Source organism: Danio aesculapii, chromosome 21 (assembly GCF_903798145.1).
Source record: "Danio aesculapii chromosome 21, fDanAes4.1, whole genome shotgun sequence".
Classification (NCBI taxonomy): domain Eukaryota; kingdom Metazoa; phylum Chordata; class Actinopteri; order Cypriniformes; family Danionidae; genus Danio; species Danio aesculapii.
Genome location: NC_079455.1, coordinates 22,346,984 through 22,369,032, shown reverse-complemented (window position 1 = coordinate 22,369,032; position 22,049 = coordinate 22,346,984). Strand labels below are relative to the sequence as shown.

General features: G+C 36.2%; 1 protein-coding gene across 5 annotated transcripts in view; it reads right to left on the bottom strand.

Annotated features, from left to right (window-relative positions):
* The window catches only part of ncam1a (neural cell adhesion molecule 1a), a 391,029-nt gene that overhangs the window by 110,250 nt on the left and 258,730 nt on the right, over nt 1-22,049 (bottom strand). For all 5 annotated transcript variants that reach the window (XM_056446180.1, XM_056446181.1, XM_056446183.1 and 2 more), the window contains exons 5-8: nt 21,804-21,941; nt 19,283-19,400; nt 18,263-18,423; nt 15,917-16,059 (exon numbers count right to left, since the gene is read on the bottom strand). In XM_056446180.1, coding sequence (XP_056302155.1) covers nt 15,917-16,059; nt 18,263-18,423; nt 19,283-19,400; nt 21,804-21,941 — 560 coding nt within the window. The remainder of the gene's footprint in view (nt 1-15,916; nt 16,060-18,262; nt 18,424-19,282; nt 19,401-21,803; nt 21,942-22,049) is intronic.

Here is a 22,049-nt window from a genome sequence, read left to right as displayed (position 1 = left end):
TAAATAACCACAAAAAATACTAATAAAATTATTTTAATTGAATCTCTTAACATCATTATTTTATATAATGTAAAGACATTGGTTGTGAAACAAAGATAACTTTAAATACTTTATTCTAATGTACAATTCTTGCTATTAATAAACTATTAACTATGCGTTTTGCCTCAATAAACTCAAAATCCACTGCTTATTATTAGTTGTTAAGGCAGTTTAAGAATTAGGTTGTGTTAGAACCACCAAGTCATATTGTATGGCTTAGAAAACTTTCGTCTTATGTTCCTGTTGAAAGAATAATGTTTAATCTTAAAAAAAAAATTGGGGCACATTTATTGAATACAAGAATAACTTGCATGTTACATTGATTGAAAATAATGCCGAAATAATATGACTCTTTATTGCTTTAATCTTTTATTTGTCATCATTGTTTGTTTACTTGTTTATTTCCTCTTATTTTACCCACAGCTCGATGTTTCACAATTATGTCCATATAAGTGGTCTGTCTTGTGAGGGTGGAAATGGGCGGGAGGGTGGTTAGAAAAGTATGTTTACATGTATACTGAAATGATCAACAAATGATTCTGTAAATTGTTGATGTGAAAATAATAAATATATTGACATTTAGGTTGTGTAATAGGGATGTAGAATAGGATCTTAGTCCCTTTATTAATCCGGGGTCGCCACAGCGGAATGAACCGCCAACTTTTCCAGCACATGTTTTACGCAGCGGATGCCCTTCCAGTAGCAACCCATCTCTGGGAAACATCCATACACACTCATACACTACGGACAATTTAGCCTACCCAATTCACCTGTACCACATGTCTTTGGACTGTGGGGGAAACCAGAGCATCCGGAGGAAACCCATGCAAATGCAGGGAGAACATGCAAACTCCACACAGAAACGTCAACTGACCCAGCTGAGGCTCGACCAGAGACCTTCTTGCTGTGAGGCAACAGCACTACCTACTGCGTCGCCTCATTTAGTTTAGTTTATTTCTATTATTTAGTACTAGATTATTATATTTGCTACATAAACTAAAATGTTCACGGTGCATTGACGATGTTTTCCACACACAATTTTATATATTACTTCACAGCACAACAATTCTTGCATTAAAATGCATAAATATATTTATATTTTATTTGTAATACAATTTTGTCAAGCGAGTTCTTCCACCCCTATGATTGGTCACGGGCTCAACAGAAAGGGCTCCGATTGGCTCTAACGCTCTAGCGCTTTACAGATGAGTGACACTGATTAACAGCAGCGGCGATCACAGCTGATCCATGATAGACACGGTGGAGAAAACTCGCTCTGCAGACACGTGCTTATGTCTGTATCCAGATGTAATGCTATAACAGCCAAGAGGAGAGGAAAAGTCACAACAGCAGGTGAAAGGGCCACAGTGAGAGAGAGAGAGAGAGATATGGAGTTTACTTTCATTTTCTCAATCGCTGTGAAAAAGGGGCTTTTGCTATAACTGTATTGTCAGTGAAAGACTGTCCAGCTAACACACGCAGTGAATTGTGCAGAGCTTCCACATTTTTCAATTAGTTGGAGTGTTTTAATTACTTGTGCTCACCTCCCTCCCCATAGTAAGCTACCGCAATATAGAGTATATGAGATAAATGATGTCAGGACGTAATAACCGGTTATAATCTATCACTGAACCGATACGAATTGTCACGTCTGCATCGCAGTGCACCGAAGAAACAATTAATTTTGACACCCCTAGTATGTATGTGTATGAATTTATGTTTGTAAGTACTGTATGTATATATTCATTTAGCAGATACATTTTATACAAAGCAACTGTGATTTCAGTTAGCATAGATAGATAGATAGATAGATAGATAGATAGATAGATAGATAGACAGATAGATAGATAGATAGATAGATAGATAGATAGATAGATAGATAGATAGATAGATAGATAGATAGATAGATAGATAGGATATTTTTTTACAGTGCAGACAGACAGACAGACAGACAGACAGACAGACAGACAGACAGACAGACAGATAAATAGAAAGACAGACAAACTGACAGACAAAATGACAGACTGCTGTTATAGTATCAGAACATAATACCAGATCAAAGGTGCATAAACAAAACGTCAAGTGTGACGAATCATTTTTTTGATTAGAACAACAATCAAACGGGATGGAAAAGGACACATTTAGCTGCAGGGAGGGAAATCAAATGACTCAAACATGAGTGGATGCTCAGACGTCCCGGTGCACCGCTTCAGGTGACAAACGCATATGATCCTGCAAATGAGGTCAAACACACACACACATACTGTCTAAATGCCACACTACAGCTCATTAATAAAGAATAATTAGCAACTGATCAATAATTAATAACTCAACAGGAATACATATGATACTCAGGACCCCTCCACAACCAAAGTGACTGTCGGAGAGAGCTCATCTGTCTGTGGAGATCTAGTGCCTGTGATGCTAACTGTGATCACCACATTCATTTCATCGGCGTCCCATAAGTCACAGGCAGCAGCTTTCAGCCTTAACGAGAGCCATTCTTCCATTTGACAACACGGATCCCTGTATTCTTTGAACGGGACAGTGATGAGTAGTTTTCACTGAAGGTTTTTATAACTTCCACTCATTTGTTAAGCTAAAATCAATCAATGACGTCGCCATCTGGAATCGCATCGCCAAGAATTTGTGAGAGTCACAATAGAGGCTGTTGAAAACGTGACTCGAACCGCTGATAAATCAAGCAGACATGAATAGCAGACAACCTAACCATTTGACTTATGACAGAGCGACAGTGCTTCGGTGGAAGCTCGCTCTTCATGAAAGCAGCATTCAATTATTTTGACTGCTAATCACACAATTTGCGTAAAAGGGAATCTGCCACAGACAACTGAGATTTCAGATGCATTAGGAGTTCTGACACTGATCAAGCATAATAATGACGTTCGTGATTAAAAAAAAAAACGATTGAAGTCAGATGTTTTAGATGAACAAAAGACAGTTTATTTTAAAGGTCTTTGCTAATCAAGCCGATGTTTGATGAATGTAGGCTAAAGCAAAGACTAGAATACACAAGACAAGTCACTTGTATAGTTTTGAATGGGGAAAAGTGTAACGGTCAGTAAGGTGAATGAAGCGCAGCCTACTAGAACAGGAGCAAATCATCGATCGCTATAGACTGACATTTCTTTCTTCCTTTTTTACGACTGTTTGGTGGTCAACAAACACACTGGTCAACAAACACACTCTCAGTGAATACTTGCTTCACAGACATAAGAAACATATCCACATAAAGTGCACTTGAAAGTTTTTTGGTTTTATAATCTGTATAAAACAAACGCAAGGTACAGTCCATCCTGTCAAACGCACATCACATGACAGCAGCAACTACACAAACGCTCCACAAACTTGTAAACAAAGAGTTGCTATAATTTCTGGAGGAGATTTGCCATCAAGTCTGCATTCGAAACTGCATACTTTCATACTATATAGCACGCTAAAATCAGTATGCGAGCTGAGTAGTATGTCTGAATTCATTGAATTCGAAAATTAGTATGCGAGAAGTACCCGGATGACCAACTACTTCCGGCGAGATCCTGAAGTGCGCATCCTATGCACACTGTGCTATCCCATGATGCATTCATTTGAAAGACGAAATGCAGCCATGTGTATCTCTGACTACATAATTCATGCTCTCCAGAAATGTATTCACCTTATTCTCCGCGTACGAGTGGGCGCAGCCATTTGAATCATTTTGGCTCAAGACTTCTGGTCTCATTCACTTCCATTCATTTTTAAACGTTAAAAACAGCTTGTTTTGCTGCTTGGTGTTGCAAACTGATATTTTCTTTTTTTATATTATTCTACTTTGTCTGTATTGTCTTGTAAAGTAAGTAGTTTGACCGTTTTCTGCTGTTAATTATTCCTAGTCATTTCTCCTATAAGCAGATGAATCAGAAGTTCTAAAACAATCGCAAAAACGTGCGCACTTCCGCATTGAAGAATAAGGTCAATACGGGGGTACATATTCACAATGAGCCTGTGTTGGAAATATTCAAATATTTAAAGTGATGTTTAACAGAGCAAGGTTTTTTTTTTCCCACAGTATATTCAATAATATTTTTTCTTCTGGAGAAACTCTTTACATTTTACATTTGAATAGTGAATATTATTTGCCCTTTAAAAAATATATATATATGGTTACAGAGCAAACTACTGTTTTTCAATGACTTAATAACATAGAAAAATACTGTCGTCATGGCAAAGACAAAAGAAATTAAGTATTAGAATTTAGTTTTTAAAAGTTTTATCTTTAAAATTCTGCTGAAAAAAATAGAATCTCTGTTAAACATTACTTAGGAAATAGAATAAATCTTTCAGAGGGCTGTTATTTTTTATTTCAACTGTATGTGTTGGGGTTTTTATTATAACATTTTATTAATAAATAATGTAAGACAGGCTACTGGTAGCTCTGATTAAAATGAAATTTATATAATACACACTGTATGTATTTAATTCTCCTCACTCCACAACAAATTCTAAAAGTATTCGCAACAGAATAAGAAATGAAAGATACAGGTATAAAACATACGGAATTTATAGTAAAATCCAGTATAAATAACATTTATTATTAATGTCAAGTCATAATGCATTGCATTGCAAACTCTTATTTGACTCACAAATACAAATAGTATATGTTTGATTGCTTAACATTGAAAGCATTATATAAATTGCTTTGGAAGTCACAACATTTTTTAGATGACTAAATTATGTCAATTATATTTCAGAAAAATACAACAGACTACTGAATATTTCAAACATATTAAAACAAAGCAACGCTAGTTATTTGCTACAGTATGCTTCTCTACCCTCACATTTACCAAACCTAGATGCTAGTTTTGATAATCTCAATAGTTTCTACTCTTACTCTTAGACATAATATGACCAACACGTTATTAAACAGCAAACCCAATCGTCCTATAAAAAAATCCATTAAAATTTACAGGCCATGCTTGTATTAAAGTGGCTTGACATCCTTTATTCCCTTATTGATTTAACCACCCGCTCACTGACAGCTTGTCAAAAGGTTACAGGGGGTTACAACCTTGTGTTTGGCACCTGCTTTTGATATCTTGGCAGGTCGACCCTCTGGTCTTAAAACAAAATCCTGGTCACAGGCTCTCTTGTTGACCTTTAAAAACAGAACCTCTGTCTTATATTACACCCTGCATGCATATCAACAGCCTCAAGATGAAACTGAGCTATAATAAGAATCAATGTTGTCTGCGAATTGTTAAATCTAAAAATAAACTTTCAGTATCCCAAGAGAGAGAAATAGAGAGAGAGAGAAAAAACATGGTTATCCTGGCAGGGTGCTGGCTAATGGTTTTAAGTGCAGAGACACAGGCTAGTCTGCTTAAAACATTAGGAGCGTCATAGCATGGATTGACTGACCTCAGATCAGCAGGGGTGCCATTAGACGACTATCATTAGAGAAGGGCAGCTTGGCACTGGATTGCACAATAAGCCCGCAACCATGAAATGCCGCTTTTGATTGTGTGATTCATACACTAGCCGTGTCAAGGACAGCTCACAGGGTCCCAGAGAGAGCGGCTTCAATGATAAATGAAGGGGCAGCGACTCCACAGAAGCGTCCTCATCTTCATTTAATGTGAAGTCCCTTGACTCAGTACTTGGGCATGTGATTTTACAGTGCACAACAGTCACATTGAATGGATTGTTCATACTGTATGTTAAGATTTTCTCTTTTTCCTCCTTTTAAAGACATGAATTTTGAAGATTGCATATATTTTTTATATTCTTAATAGCAGCCCTCAGTGACTTCTGCAGTGGAAATATTGTAAGATTACACATTTAAGAAGACTGTTATGCTCACCATGGCACCATTTATGTCATAAAACATAAATTAAAAATAGCAATACTGTGAAATATACACAGTTAAAAGCAAAATTATTAGCCCTCCAGGCTAACACTTTAAAATAACTAAACATTATGAATCATCTATTAAGCATTAACTCTACATTGATAGAAGTTAGTAAGCAGTTTATTACTGCAGATACAAATGCTGTATTCTTGACTTAAAGGGGTGGTCCAGAATGTAATTTTAAGGCTTGGTTTTGTTTATAAAATGCAAAGGAATGTGTGCTCATGCTTCATTTGTAGAAAATCACATTATTTTTTCATATATTTTACTTTGATTATATACAGCTTCTCAGCTAACATGAAAAAGGCCCACCCTCAAGAGGCTCTGATTGGTCAGCTAACATAATGTGCTGTGATTCGCAGATCAGTTTGACGTCACCAGTAAAGCGTCATGCCCCCACAAGCATGCTTTGATTCTGCATGTCAATCAGAGGTGTTAGCAGTATCTGTTTGAGCCATAATCAGCAGAAAATGAAAAGGATGAACCTCATGCCTGCTCTCTAAAATTAAATCTGACAAGTGTCTGTAATGAGTGAAAACAGGGTGTGGCTCCTTTAAGAAAGAATCACCATTTTATGTATATGTGTGTATGAACAGACTGTAGACGCATGTAACACGAGAACTACATGTGTGCAGGACCAATGTTAATTTTTTATTTTTCTCTGATGCTCGAATTAAGTTATTTTTCTGTACTATACAGTGACGCTGTTGACAGAAGAATAAAGAGCAAGATGTGGGATGCGACCCGTGAGAGATTTGATGGATTTTTCTGCTGCAACACAAGTTAGGCAAGCTATCTTGAATAGTTTTTACCTAACTAAATGTGTTACATGTCTTTCACATGTATTCGGAATAAGCATGTGTAAGTAATATGAAACGTTCACATATCTTTTGCGAGTTCATTATCTGAGATGTAGAACACAGGGAAAGCGGCCACATAGAGAGACACTGCAGTGCTGCTGAAGATTGTGGCTGTATACAGCGGTTTGACTGATGAATAGGAATTTGTTAATGGTTCCAAACAGCATTTCCCATTTACATCCATGCTACAACATACCGTTAATGCTAGACCAGTAGATCATAGATCAATTTAACAAATAAAAATACTTACAGGTTGTGGCTCACAGTCCACAGCTTCTGCTTGTTAGAGCTGCTCCTTCTTTGAGGAGTTTTTATCCGAATCCAGCACTGAACTGGGAGAGATTCTGGAGGCTGTCCTTTGTTAAATGCTAGCTATATATTTATTATAATTCTCTGGAACATAACTAAAATTAAATTGTAAGCACTTCTCTTTTTGTGTCATGTCCTTTGGAAACCCAAGTACAGAAACAAAACAAGCTCTGTGAAAATAGCAGCGTTTGGATGCCATTTTAGCTTTTCTGCTATAACATTACAGCACCTCTAGCCACATCCCTTCACTGTGTGGGGTATATGCACGTGGTGAATGCATGTAACCGGAGACCTTTGTGATCTCACTAGCCTGGGTGTATTTTTTTGTAGTCCCCAAAGTTCATTCCCTGTAGGCTTTGCTAAGCTAACCCTGTAAAACCGATGTCTCCCTTTGCATGGAACTTTGAGCGTATTACATTCAGAGATGCTGTTTATGTTCACATAGCTGCATTACGCATCAACTAAAGTCTAAAATATGATATCATAGTGGACTACCCCTTTAAGTTGATAAAGCATTTATTAAGATACTCATTAACTATTAGTATATGCCTGAATAATATGATATAAAATGTTAATTTGAATAGTTTTTTAATCATTTACTTACACATTCTGAATAATCTTTAAAAAATAACAACTTTTAAAATATCTGGTTTTAAAGGATGAAATACTTAATTTAATACTGAAAAAATAAGAATTAACAAAGTATGAAAATACAATAATTTAGCACATTATATATGTGCTTGGGGCAGCACGGTGGCACAGTGGGTAGCACAATCGCCTCACAGCAAGAAAGTAGCTGGTTCGAGGCTCGGCTGTTGGAGTTTGCATGCTCGTGTTTGCGTGGGTTTCCTCCGGGTGTTCTGGTTTGCCCCACCAGTCCAAAGACATGTGCTCTAAGTGAATTAATTGGGTAAGCTAAATTGTCCAATTGTATGAGTGTGAATGAGTGTGTATGGATGTTTCCCAGTAACGGGTTGCAGCTGGAAGGGCATCCGCTGCGTAAAACATCTATTTATCTATCAAAACATCAAATAAGTACATCTTTTAGTTATTAATAATTTTAAATTAATGGTTAGGAGTGTTATGTTAACATATTGAGAACAAGACGTCTCTTCCAGTGTAGGTGTCTCATTTTATCCATAGTAATCATGCAGGCTTTGTAAACTTGGCACATGGTGCACAAATCACATGGTTTCTTATTATAGGGTTTTGGTTGGATTTGGACTTGGCAGATGTGGTAAAATCCTAGTATGAAAAAAAAAAAATATATATATAGCACAACTTTCAATTTTGTGTCATCGACAAGCCAGCAGAATACAGATTTGGAACAACATGAGGGTGAACAAATGGTCTTGTTACTTTTCATTTCCGATGCTTTCTTCAAAACGTGCCTCTTATGTCAGAACATGCCGTCTCTGAGAACTCTCATACCATAACCATGGCTATTTCATCCAACAGGCAGAACAGAAAGCAGATGGAGAACCTTCCATAATGCAGCTGCTTTGGAGAGGTCGAGGAGATCAGTCTGTTCCAGCTATTGCTCACTTGGTAGTCACACTTCTCTGAGGTTTCTGCACATTTCTGACTTATTCAGACATTGGAAATTTGTGGTTGGGAATACAAAATGAAAGACAGGAAATTTGAGCAGGTCTTAGATATTCTCCTCACTTGGTATATCTGTATTAATGTGCCATCTCATCCACTGAAGGCCCAGGCTTGATTACAGTCTAATCACATTGACACGAACCCTAGCATTCCCTATACATATTCAGATATTTAAAAAAACACAATGGAAATTACTTTACACTAGTGGAGTTCCTGCTAAATTAGCTGATCTGTCCATGCATTACATAACAAGATATAACCACAGATCATTGTTACTATTAAATACCACGCACTTCATTTAATGGCAGCGGTGATGAGGCCTCATTGACTTAAAGGTATGCCTCATTACACACTGCCAGAGCTTTTCACTTAAGGCAAACCTCAGGCGGCCATCGACACACATATACGCATACATATATTAATAGCAAAGCCTGCCTGGCTGAAAACTCGATTCTGATTGGTTCAATTCACAAAATGTACAGTTGGGCAAACAACACAGAAAACTGTCATTGCTGGCTCACAATTAAATTCAACAATTAAATAGCTTTCCAAAGCTCTACTCATTAGAAAAATGTGCCTTTACCAATATTTTGCAAAACTCCAAAAACTTACTTTACTGCCATTTTCAACTGAATTTAACTTTACAGGGAGTAAAACACCAATTTTGTTTCTTTTTCATGCAAACTCATATTTACAGTGTGAATTATCAGCATACGCCTGCATTGTTTCTTGAACAATGTTACTTTAAAAACATTTTACCATATATATGGCTTTCTTATTTGCGTGCCAGTTAATGTATAATGTCATAATATGATTTTTTAGGCTGATTTTTACTTCAGTGTCAAGTGATCGGCGTGACCTATGGCACCTGCCTTGCAAGTAGTCATGCATTTATAAGTCTTCATGCTGTTTGTGTTGCTCTGCAATAACACTTTCGAAACGCTAGCAGGCAGTAGGTTTTTATGTTCCTCTGTGTCGAGTGGGTGTTTTGTTTTTTCTGAAAGCTACAAGTAGCTAAATCTCACTCATTCAGAGGCGGGAAGTGGCGGACAAGCAACAAATTTAATCACAAGGTGAACACAAAACAAAAGTTTCCAGCTGGAGCTACTTCACTGGACTTTACACTTGTAAACAATTGCTTTATCGGGCTTGCAGTTCTCAATATGCCTGCGCTTGTCACCGCTACCAAACAGACCAATCACAGAGCTTGCGTTGAGAGGTGGAGACGTTTCAGGCTGGTTTATACTTCTGCGTTAAGCGCATACATATGATCAGCCGCAACCTTCGCGAGATCGCATTCCACTCATCGTGGCTGATGCTGACGCGCACATCTCAAAAACTGTAACTACATGTCGCAACAACGCTTATGGTACCAATAATTTCTGGTATCGCTGACGAGCGTGGGCGGTGCTGAGAGCCGTGAAGAAGCTCCAGACTTTTGTTTTGTATTTACCTTATGATTAAAGTTGTTGCACGTCTGCCAGTTCCCGTCTTTGAATGAGTGAGTTTTAGCTATATGTAGCAATCAGAAAAAACAAAACTCCTGCAAAGAATCTCGACACAGAGGAAAAAAAATACCAACTGCCAGCTAGCGTTTCTGAAGTGTGATTGCAGAGCAACACAAACAGCATGCAGAAGTATAAATGGCAGGTGCCATGGGTCACTCCAGTCACTCGAGGCAGAAGTATAAATCAGCCTTTTAAGAAGTGCACATCAGTGTCGGTGTCAGCCACGCCAAGGGCTATGCGACTACATGAAGGCTGCGCTGGACCATACGAAAGTGCTTGACGCAAAAGTATATATCAGCCTTAAGTGTACATTTCATTTTGTAACTGCCACAAAATGGAAAACAATGTGAGATAATTTTGTACAAAAATGTAGGCATTAGATTTTTTTTATTAATCTGTATTAAAGAAGCTACATTATAATTGTCAGCAATGTGATGGTAACATCCCTGTATTTTAAGTAATTAAACTTAATTTTGGAACAAATATGTCCCTCTAAAGGAATATGGCCATATTTGCAATAAAATAAAACATGTAGTAACAAATTCTGGCATCATTAATCACATAAACGTAACCATGTTTTATTGTGCTAGGTATGTGTTCCATGACACTGATTGCATTGCACATTAAAATTGCACAATATTGCACTGCAATGCAATGTTTTGATCATACAGTACCTTACAGATATGCTTTTATACAATATATATATATATATATATATATATATATATTTATATATATATATATATATTTTTTTTTTGGGGTCACACAAAAATCCCTGGTCATTATATTTTGGCAGCACTTTATTTTACAGTATTTTTTGTTCTTAATATAGTCATTACAAAAACTGGTTAATAACGTGATACTATCCTTAAACCTAGCTCAAAAGTTACCCCATGTGTTACCAAATATAACCCAGCACTTTCTTAGGTAAGTACCCTGTAAGTACACATTTAAAAAAAGCAGCCACAAATTGTACTTCCAACGAAACTGAATTATGTAGACTTATCTTTTACAGTTGATTTTAAATTTCGCTCAGTCACAGCAATAATTCAGGAAACTTTCTAAGTATATGCACAACACTGATTTTGTGTTAACAATTATAATTATTCTGGAAAAAAAATATGTAGGATGGAAACAAGAAAGCGGAGTGTAAAATCATCCGCTAAATCAGGTGACGAAGCAAGGTGAAAGACAAGTGCAAATCAACAATACAGTACCAGCACTAATGAACTGCTAATCCTGCAGGGAAATCCAGTTAACCTAGGAAGTGTTTCAGCGCATGATAATTGGTTTCTAGATGGTTTAATCTGAATATTAGTTAGCACAAGCTGCTTATTAACTGGTAAAGATGATCTACCACAATACAAGATACTAATTTAAGGTAGTTTTTATTATATATATTTATCAAAATGAAAATGAGTCATACTGTAAAATCTAATGCTGTAAATACCAACAATAAATCTTAAAAGGTATAGTTTAATTTACTTTCCTTTCATTTGTTTTAAACCTGTTTAAATGTATTTCTTCTGTTGAACACAAAAGAAGGTATTTTGAAGAATGTTGGAAACTAGGTACTGATATCCATGTTTTTTCAATATTATGGATATCTAACAGTTTCCAAAATTATTTGAAATATCTTCAAGTGTGTTCTACAGAAAAAACAGATCGCATAAAGGTTTGTAAGCACTTGAGGGTGAGCCTAAGCTAGTGCATTTTTATTTTTGTGAGAACTGTCTCTTTAATAAAACTTTCGAAACTAATATGCTACAAGTGCAAAGGATCACAAGAATTCAAGTTAAACAAGGTTGCATGAAAAACCAACACTGCTCTTTCCTTACAAATCATACCCATCTGCCATCTAAGCTAAAGACCAACAATAAAAACGGAGATAGCCTTCGCCATACAGCTGGAAATATTTTTTTCTTTTGACAGCCATGAATATTGGCTCGACTAGCCTGGGATAATACAACGCAAACAGAGGGAAGGATGCAATCTGGTGGGCTATTGTCACGCAAATATCATCTTCACAGCGAGCCAGATGTACACGTAAACATAAGGTGCTTTTTCACAGCCCACCTACACAACGTAGCATGAGTGCTTGCATAAAAATAGGGTGACCAATGGCATATTCTAATATTCTAATAATACATGAAGGATTTTATGTAAGGATTAATTCCCACGATGCCTTGGGGATTTGATGCATATAATTAAAGTATTACCAAAAAGGATTTGAGGCCTCAGAGACTTGTTAACATGCCTGGACTTCACACCTGCCAGCAGAGATCTAATGCAGGCCCAAAACACAGCTCCGTTATGTTTACCAAGCAGGTTACATTTGCTAATATTTCCCTGTGTTCACAATAGGAATAGGTGTATCATTATAGGAGATTTGCTATATCAATGCTCACACTCTATAGCAAATATTTGTAATTAGCCATCGTTGTTTTATATATAGTGTGACCAGAGTTCTCTATATATTTCTTTCTAGCTCTGTCTCTTTTTATAAATACCGTACATGCCAAAATAGTGCATATACTCAACAAAATGTTCCTCTCTTTTTTTTTTTTACCTGTTAACTACAAGCTTTGCAACTTTATGACTTTCCCCCAGGTAAATGTAATGAGTTACATGATATATTGTTTTCAAGATGTGTTAATGACATCGTTCCTTGGTTGGAACATTGGGATTATTTTAGATGAAATACATTTCAGGAAATTGTATTGGGTCTTTCAACATGCCTGCTATTGTTTATTTATGTTATTATCTTTCTATAACTATAGTAAATCCCTTTTGTGTCTTCTCCACTCTCTTTGAAAATGTGATTGTATGGTCATATTGTTCGTTAATATGTATTATGATATTATTGGCTACTATTGTTCTAGCAATCTTCCCATGCCTTCATATTATAGATGTTCTTTGTGCTTTTACTTTAGACTTGGCTCACACTTTGATCAGGTTATTAGTGGGGTAAATTGAAAATAGCAATACTTTGGTTGTTTTCAGATTAGTATTATGAAGTATTATGGTCAACACTAAAGAGTCAATGTCTGATCCACTCTTTATGTGAATTCTTGCACATGCAGAAGACAGAAACATCTCTAATATGCTAAAATATGCCACTAACTACTAATCGTGTAAATAATTAATTCAATTTTACCCTTAGAAATCATATAAAAGGTGCATTTAGGGGTATCACTATATCAGTATTGATATAGAAAATACTGGTTTTTGAAAGTATTGGCATCATATTAAATGTTAACTAGTCCACACTAGCATTTTATAAGGATTGCTTGTACTCAAACACCTTAAAATACTTTAATTGTGATTACTGTACATGCTAAAAATGTAATAGCTGAGATAATACAAGGAGACCTAACACTGTAATCGTCTTGCACTATTCTTCTTGCACAATCATCATAATCAATAGCAAGATATGCCTCCACATAATAATGCATTCAGGATGTATTTGCATGACTATTTGCATATATCCTTTGGTTTGATGCATATATCCTTATGATTTGTTGAAAGACAGCAATTTTCTGTCATTTTTTGTAGGAATGTTACTGTACATTGTTGTATTGCATTGGATTTAACAACATAACATTTAACTTTAACACTATAGACATAAATAGCAGGTACAATACTGGTATAAATAGCCATTAAGTTACAATATGAGTCACATAACTAAACAATTGTAATAGTTTTCAAGTATCTCAGTTTGAAAAGTCCACACTATAGAGCACAAATACATTTAAAATGTTTCCACTTCAGAAAACATCTTCAGAAAGCACAAAAAAGCTGCCTCAGTCTGGACAGAAGTGCTTTTAAAACATACTGTATATGGATTAATGTAGACATCATTACAAATTGAACTACCTGAATACTGTAGGCAGGGTTTCCCTGAGAGAGACAAAAAGAAAATAAAGACTGAGAAGAGGTAAGAGGTTTTAGCAGCTATCGATGAATACTGCCTGTCATACTATGATGAAATATGATTTGAAACCAAGTATTTCGAGGTTGTAATTAGGCAGTGTGCTTGACTAAATCAGAGATGTTAAGACTCCAGCAGGGCAGAGAAGGCAGTGAGACTGAGCCTGCTGCTTCTGAGTTATATAGTTAGAAGGTACTGTATAGAAGGTATATAGATACTCTATATACTGTATATTTACTATATATAATGTATTGTGTTATATATTGTATTACTAACAAGCAGTGCAATGTACTACTTATTTACTTTTATATTACACATTAGTACCTAAAATTACAAAATCTCTTAATGGGGATAAAAGTATACTTAGACAGTTTCCAATTAGATACAAAAGTGGGGTTTTTTTTTGGTCCAGTGACACTTTTTGTACCTTTATTTATGTTGTTATAGTTGTAGTGTTTATAGATTTTTATATGTAAGAATCAAAAGTATAGCATTTTGAAGTTTTTATAATTTCCTATGAGTGCAGTGTGATCAAATACCCCTGCTGTAAAAAAAACAGAAATGGTTTTGGCCATTTCTAGACTGGTTTCAGCAATTTCCAGCCTGGTCAGGCTAGGAAATGACCAGCTAAAACCAGCTTGACCAGCCAGGTTTAAGCTTAGCTGGTTTTGGCTGGGCTCCCAGCCTGGATAAGGCTCCCAGCCTGGATAAGCTGGTCAAGCTGGTTATTTCGCAGCCTGGCTAAAACGAAATGGCCAAAACCCCTCTAAAACCAGGCTGGTTGACCAGCTAAAACCAGCTACTGTAACCAGCTTAAGCAGTTTTTTTCAGCAGGGACATCTTTTGTAAGTTTAAAAAATGTATTTTTACTATCATATGATAGTATCATTTTAAGGGCTTACTGAATAAAAGCACTAATTTTAAAAAAAGAAAGCACTCTCAAACTTTTGATTGGCAGCATACAACCTTATCAGTGAAGCTAATTATTAAAATGATATTCATAAGATAATCTATCTACTTGCTCATTTTAATTTAGGTGATACTTTATTTATTTTTAAGGTGAGCATGATAAACGTTTGCTTTGATTCTGAAGCAAGTCTCTAATCAGTCATTTCAATACATGACCTGCCAGAAACCTTTTTGCCAGCCATATTTAATTACTAGATATAAATGCACAGTTGATCCAGGCGTTGCAGTACTCAATAAATCCTGAGGTAAATTAACAGTTCCTCTGTCCGCAGGTAAGAAAGTTTCACAGCATCAGCAACAGAAAGAACAACACAGATGATAATATATAATTTTTTTAAACAAGCTTTCTCATTTCATTTTTTTTCTCATTTCATTTTACCATATGCTGATCATTTATCAAACCATACCACCTTTTACCAGTTTTTAAGGCACAGGCTTTAAAAAGGTAAAAGTAGAATCTGAATTTTTACATTTTTACTGTAAAAGCTTTAATCAAGTCCTCTGTGCGTCTACCAACCCGAAAAACAGGAAAAATCAAATCCTAGTAACTTTCTTTTTTTACAAGTATCTTTGCATTTAAACGTACACTCACAAAAACAGAGCCTTTTTGCTCACACTCAAATAATGGCAAATTTGACAAGCTATAATAAGTAATCTGTAGGTTATTTTAAGCTTAAACTTCACAGAGACATTCTGGAAATACTAACAATTAATTTTTAAATCTTATAAAAAGGGTCATGATAGGACCCATTTAATCACCCAGTGACCCCTGATCCCTAAACCCCATCACCTGTTCATTTTCGGTGAAGACTCGGCGGCCGAAGCTCCAGATGATGTTGGGCGTTGGATCACCCGTTGCCTCACAAGTCAACGTGATCTGCTCTTCCAACTCAGATGCCGTCTGGTTTTCTAGGAAGGTGATCTTAGGTTGCACTGTTGATTCGCAGAAAAACACAACACTTAAAACACACACCACAAACACTCTCCTTAGGGAAAAGAAAGAATTATTCTCCACTGTGCAATTACTAGGCCTTTTTAATGGTCGTAATACCAAAACAGTGCTCTTAAGTTGATGAGATGAGAGTGCCTCACTGGCTGGGAGCTTTCAATATTTAATCAACACATTGTTATATTTTATAATTCAAAAGAGGAACTTTGTTTAATGGATGTGATGGAGTAGCGCTTTGATTCACTTTTATTTGCAGCGGCTCTAATCTAAGTGCTCTGAAGTAGCGCCGATGGTGGCTGGAGAAAACGTAGGAATGATGAGAAATAAAAATATTGTGATTGTGTTTTGAACAGCGACATAAACATTTAAAATCTTATATTCATGCAAATTGGACATCGTGCTAAAGAACAAAGGCATAAAAAGCAGTAGCTTTCAGGTTCAATGGTGTACTTAAGCTATAAAGAGTTTTCAGCTGTGCATTAACATTTTTTTGAACAAACATTGAGAGTTCACACTCTTAATAAGAGAATCAAACTCAGATCACTTATATATGACCCAAAAGGGAATTCGGTTATATGTGCAATAGTATTTTTGAATACATTGAAAGCATATTGAAGCATGTTTCTACTTGAATGTGCTAAATTATTTAGAGAAAATAAAGTACCAAAAAGAAATTCTGTGTAAAAATATACAGGGATCATGCTATTATATTTTGAACTATTTAAATCCTTCTGACATTAGGCAAAACCTAGCAAAATATAAAACATATAAATAAAAATAAATCAGTAATTTGTGCTACTTATTGTTATTCATTGTATAATACTATGAGCCCTATCATGGATCTGGTGCAATAAGGCGCAAGACATGTTTGACGCGATTTGTTCCTATTTTCAGACCAGTGCAACCCTAATTTTCATGTTTTGTGCCACGTTGTTTAAATAGCAAATCTATTTGCGCCACTTTGTGGACTCATGGGCGTGCTGGTCTAAAAAGAAGGTGTGTTAAGGCGCATTGTTGGCGCATTGCTATATTGAGGAACTGAAATGAACTGAACTGAATGACTGCGCCATTGAAGTAAAAGCAGGTCTAAAGTCTAGTCTAGAGCGTGTTAGGTATGCGCCTATGCAGGTTCAAACGCTTATACACAAAGGATGTACAGCAATACACATCTTTACATAAGAAAAAAATACAGGATTAAAATGTTACAAAAATATTTTATAATATAAAAAAAACTACCTCCATGCCACCTTCATGTCTGGGGGGCTTTTTTCAGTTTATTCACGAAAATTTGTATTTTTAATGTAATGTTATTATTATTAGCAGTATTATTATTATATTCATATTTAAATTTGTGTTAATAAAAACAAGTTTTTACAAGATTTTTTTGTTTGAAAAAATTAGAACTGAATTTCCTTATCCACGAAATAAAGAAGTAAAGAGTAAAAGTAAAGAGAAAGAGAAAGTAAAGAGGCAAAATAGAGGAGGCTCGTTCTTTATCTTCATGCTGGAGATGGTCTGTTTAACTGTTTTCTAGCTAGTGAAGCATTCAGTTTTTCCACTAACAAAATCTGTCATGTAAATTGCAAATGGGCCATGGCACTATGCAACTGACTCTTAAAGGGAATGGAAGATGAGAGTCTAATTGGTTTAATGAAGGTTAGGTTTAAAACACACCCATAAGTCATTAAGAGAATAAGCACAACCCTGTTAGACCAGGGCGCAAATCGTATTTTTCCATCCTTAAAATAGCAAAAGTGGATTCAGACATGCCCTTAATGTGTTTCCGCCACGCACTTTAGACTTTGTGCCTAGATCGTTAAAATAGAGCCAACATGTTTCACTATTATCAACAAAAAAAAAATTCACTACAAACTTTACTATATATTCATCTGTCCACAAAACATCTGTCATTTCATAATGTTTCGTTTGTATAGTAACTTCACTCTGCAATGCTGAAAATACTCCACAATTGGCCCTTTGTATACATTAGATGTCATTATAAATTACATTCATTCCATACCATGCAGTGCATGTAGTTAAAACATTTCATGGCTTAATAATCACAATATCACAATGTTTGATCTTAAATTGATTAACTTATGAACATGACAGTTTATTTGGTGGCCCATAATAAAAAACACTTGTTTTCAATGCAGCTTTGACAATAATTGCTAAATTTTAGCTTACCAAACACATTGAGCGCGACTTCTTCACTCCTCTCTCCAGCCTTGTTTCTAGCGATGCACTGGTAATCTCCCTCATCGAGCTTATTGACGTCTTTGATGGTCAGCTCCGACCCATCTTCATTCAGACTGTACTTCTCGTCTGATTCCAGCACGATATTACCTCTGCAGGAGAGAAGAGAGGATAGGTTTACTGTTTGGCCTTGGAGCTGTTACTTTCTCTCTGAAGTCATGAATACATGATGTCTCATCTCCACCAGAAAACACAGAGAGAAAGTGTGCCTGGCCATGTAATGGATTCTTCATCCTGCAGTGCACAGCTTCTCGTGACGCTGATAGTCCACGAAATAAACGGCAGATCTGCTTTGTCATCTTGGGTTTCTTGACACGTTCCTGTCTTGGAGCCAATATAAAAGCTGTAAATAATATCTGAGGGCCATAAACATCAAGCTGATGGGCTTTTTTTGTTGGGAAGAATGCTGTGCGCCGTGTTTCCCTGCGACGCTAAATCAGTCATGCAAAGTTTGGATCCGAATACCTGCTCTTTTTGCTTGTAACAGCAGCAATTGAGCGACATTCTCAAATGGCCCCAGAATGACAGTGCTGTCAGCGAAGGAGGGAAATAAATGAGGTTGTGGCGAGCTCTCTTATTCCTCCTTCTCCCGAGGCGACACTCAGACTTGATGCCATCTCGTTCTCTCATTCTCGAGCCAGTCACGACTTGGTTAAAGAAGTCACTGGAGTTTTGACTTAAAGCCATACTGAAAGCTGCCAGCTGCCTTATAGCTGCCATGGCTAACGGCGGCTGAAAGGATGAAGCGCTGCCTCTGCCATTCACAGCGCTTTTAGTTTACAAGCTCCAATAACTCTGATCCTTCTCCCTCTCTGGATTCAATGAAAACGCTTAGCTTTCCCAACAGAGATTTGGCTGAACTTTTTCGGTGCCATTTTGGCACAGATGGATAAAGGAGCTGCTAACACTGAAAATAAAATAAAAAAAGTGTGGATGATAAATGACACATACCGTGCCCACGTGACAGTGGGTTCTGGGTAGCCATCTGCGTGACAGGCCAGCGTCACGGCCTGGTTGATGTCTGCAGTGGCATTAAGCTCAGTGTAGCGGGTCCTGATGCTTGGCAGAACTGGGAGGAAAAGAGAAAGGTGAAAAGAGCATTGTCTGCAAGCTACTGTCAGCGAAACACTGTATGAAATAAATAACACTTCATTTTAAGGTGTCCTTGTTTTTATTGTAATGACAATTAATTATACATAATCGCAAGCAACTAACACTACACCTTACCCTCATCCTGACCCTAACAATACAGTAAGTTCATGTGATAAATTTAGATTACTTTCTGTAGCAGCTACAGTAAATAAATAGTTAAACTTTAACAAGGATGCCTTAAAATAAAGTCTAATCATATCTAAAATGTATTGTTATTTTATATTTCCAGGAGAAAACAATAGCATGTAGGTTCAGAATGACTTAAGGGACTCAAAAATGTAACAATTTACTTATTTGTTTTGCTTTTTTCAATTCAATTCAATTCAGTTCAGTTCAGTTCAATTCAACTCAACTTAACTCAAATCAACTCAATTCAATTCAATTCAATTCATCTTTATTTATTTAGCGTTTTTACAATGTAGATTGTATCAAACCTGCATTTCGTTGCCTTGTACCTGCATTTCGTTGCCTTGTACTTGTACATGTGTGATGACAATAAATTGAATCTAATCTAATCTAATCAAGGCAGATTAACATAGAAAATATACTAAATTGAAGCAGTATCAGTCCAGATTCAGAGTTGAAGTTCAGTTTAGTTCGGTTCAGTGTGGTTTAAATTTCACTGCTGAAAGTTCAAACACTGAAGAGCAAATACATCGACGGGCAGCTCTGCAGGTCCCAAACCAAGCAAGCCATTTTACAATGTAACACTTCACATGAGTGTCATTTTACAGTTTAATTATGCAGTATTGAGTAATATTAAATAACAAAGGATTTATTATAAGCTTGGTTGGAATTAGGTAATTATTAACACAATAAGTTACATGTAGCCAGGGGAGGACTTAGAGATTTGGGGGCCCTAAGCAATGCCAGGGATGGGGCCCTAGCATTGAAACTCAAAACACTCTGGGCCCTATCATACACCTGGTGCCACGCTGTATATATATATATATATATAGTTGAGGTCAGAAATGCAATGCGGTGGCACAGCAGTAATGCTTTTGCCTCACAGCAAGAAGGTCGCTGTTTAGAGCCTCGGCTGGGTCAGTTGGCGTGTCTGTGTGGAATTTGCATGTTCTCCCTGCATTCACGTGGGTTTCCTCCAGGTGCTCCGGTTTCCCCCACAAGTCCAAAGACATGCGGTATACAGGTGAATTGGGTAGCCTAAATTGTCCGTTGTGTATGAGTGTGGGTGGATGTTTCCCAGGGATGGGTTGCAGCTGGAAGGGCATCCGCTGCGTAAAACATATGCTGGATAAGTTGGCGGTTCATTCCGCTATGGCGACCCCAGATTAATAAAGGGAATAAGCCGAAAAGAAAATGACTGAGGTCAGAATTATTAGCCCATTTGTTTATTTTTTCCCCAATTTATGTTTAACACATTTCTAAACATAATAGTTTTAATAACTCATTTCTGTTAACTGATTTATTTTCTCTTTGCCATAATGAAAGTAAATAATATTTTGCTAGATAGTTTTCAAAACACTTCTATACAGCTTAAAGTGACATTTAAAGGCTTAACTAGGTTAAATAGGTTAACTAGGCAGGTTAGGGTAAATAAGCATTTAAAATGATTGTATAATGATGTTTTGTTTTGTAGACTATCAGAAAAATATATGGTTTTGGACCATAAAATGGGTTTAAAAAATTTAAAACTGCTTTTATTCGAGCCAAAATAAAACAATTAAGACTTTAACATATACTTAAATAATATTAGACATACTGTGAAAATTTCCTTGCTCTGTTAAATATAATTTATGATATATTTAAAAAAGAAGAAAAAAATTAAAAGGGTGGCTAATAATTCGGATTTCAGTGTATATATATATAATGGGGGGCTGGTTTGCTAGACAGATTTGCTAGAAATAACATATGATAGAAAATTTATAAAAGAGTTATATGATTAATATAGACGGCTTGGCATTTTAGTTTTTATAATGTTTTCTACTACTACTACTAATAATAATACATTTACCTAAACATTAATACAGAATAAGATTCATTCTAGAAAGCAAAAATACTCAATCCGACGAATATTTTAATAATAATCTAATATCTCTTCTTTGGGCTTAAATCTCACCCCCTTTAAACTTAAAAACTCTTAAAAAAGGAAAACGGCATTTGTTATTCAACAAAAAGTCTAATAATGAACTATTAATGAATGTGACGGACTGAATCAATGAATTAATTAAAATGAATTGTTAATTATCGCAATTAATGAAAGAATGTTGAGTAAATATGTACTGCTTTCATATGAAACTGCCCCAACTACACTGTTAAAAAGTGTCTAGACTCATTGCTCGGGTTTTTGAGTCCTCACCATTGACAATGACCTTGATGACCCTCAGGTCGATTTCTCCTCGGGCCATGATGCGGCCCTCGCAGGTGTAGTCACCCTCATCTGTCTTTTTGATGCCGCGGATCTGGAGGTGGTTGTTGCTTAAGACCTTGAAACGGACTGTAGGTGTGAGATGGAAACAGAGAGAGAGAAAAAAATAAAATAAGAGGAAGCAAAATGAGACTGTAATTACTCTTGAGTAAGATAAGGAGACCATGTTAACGAGCC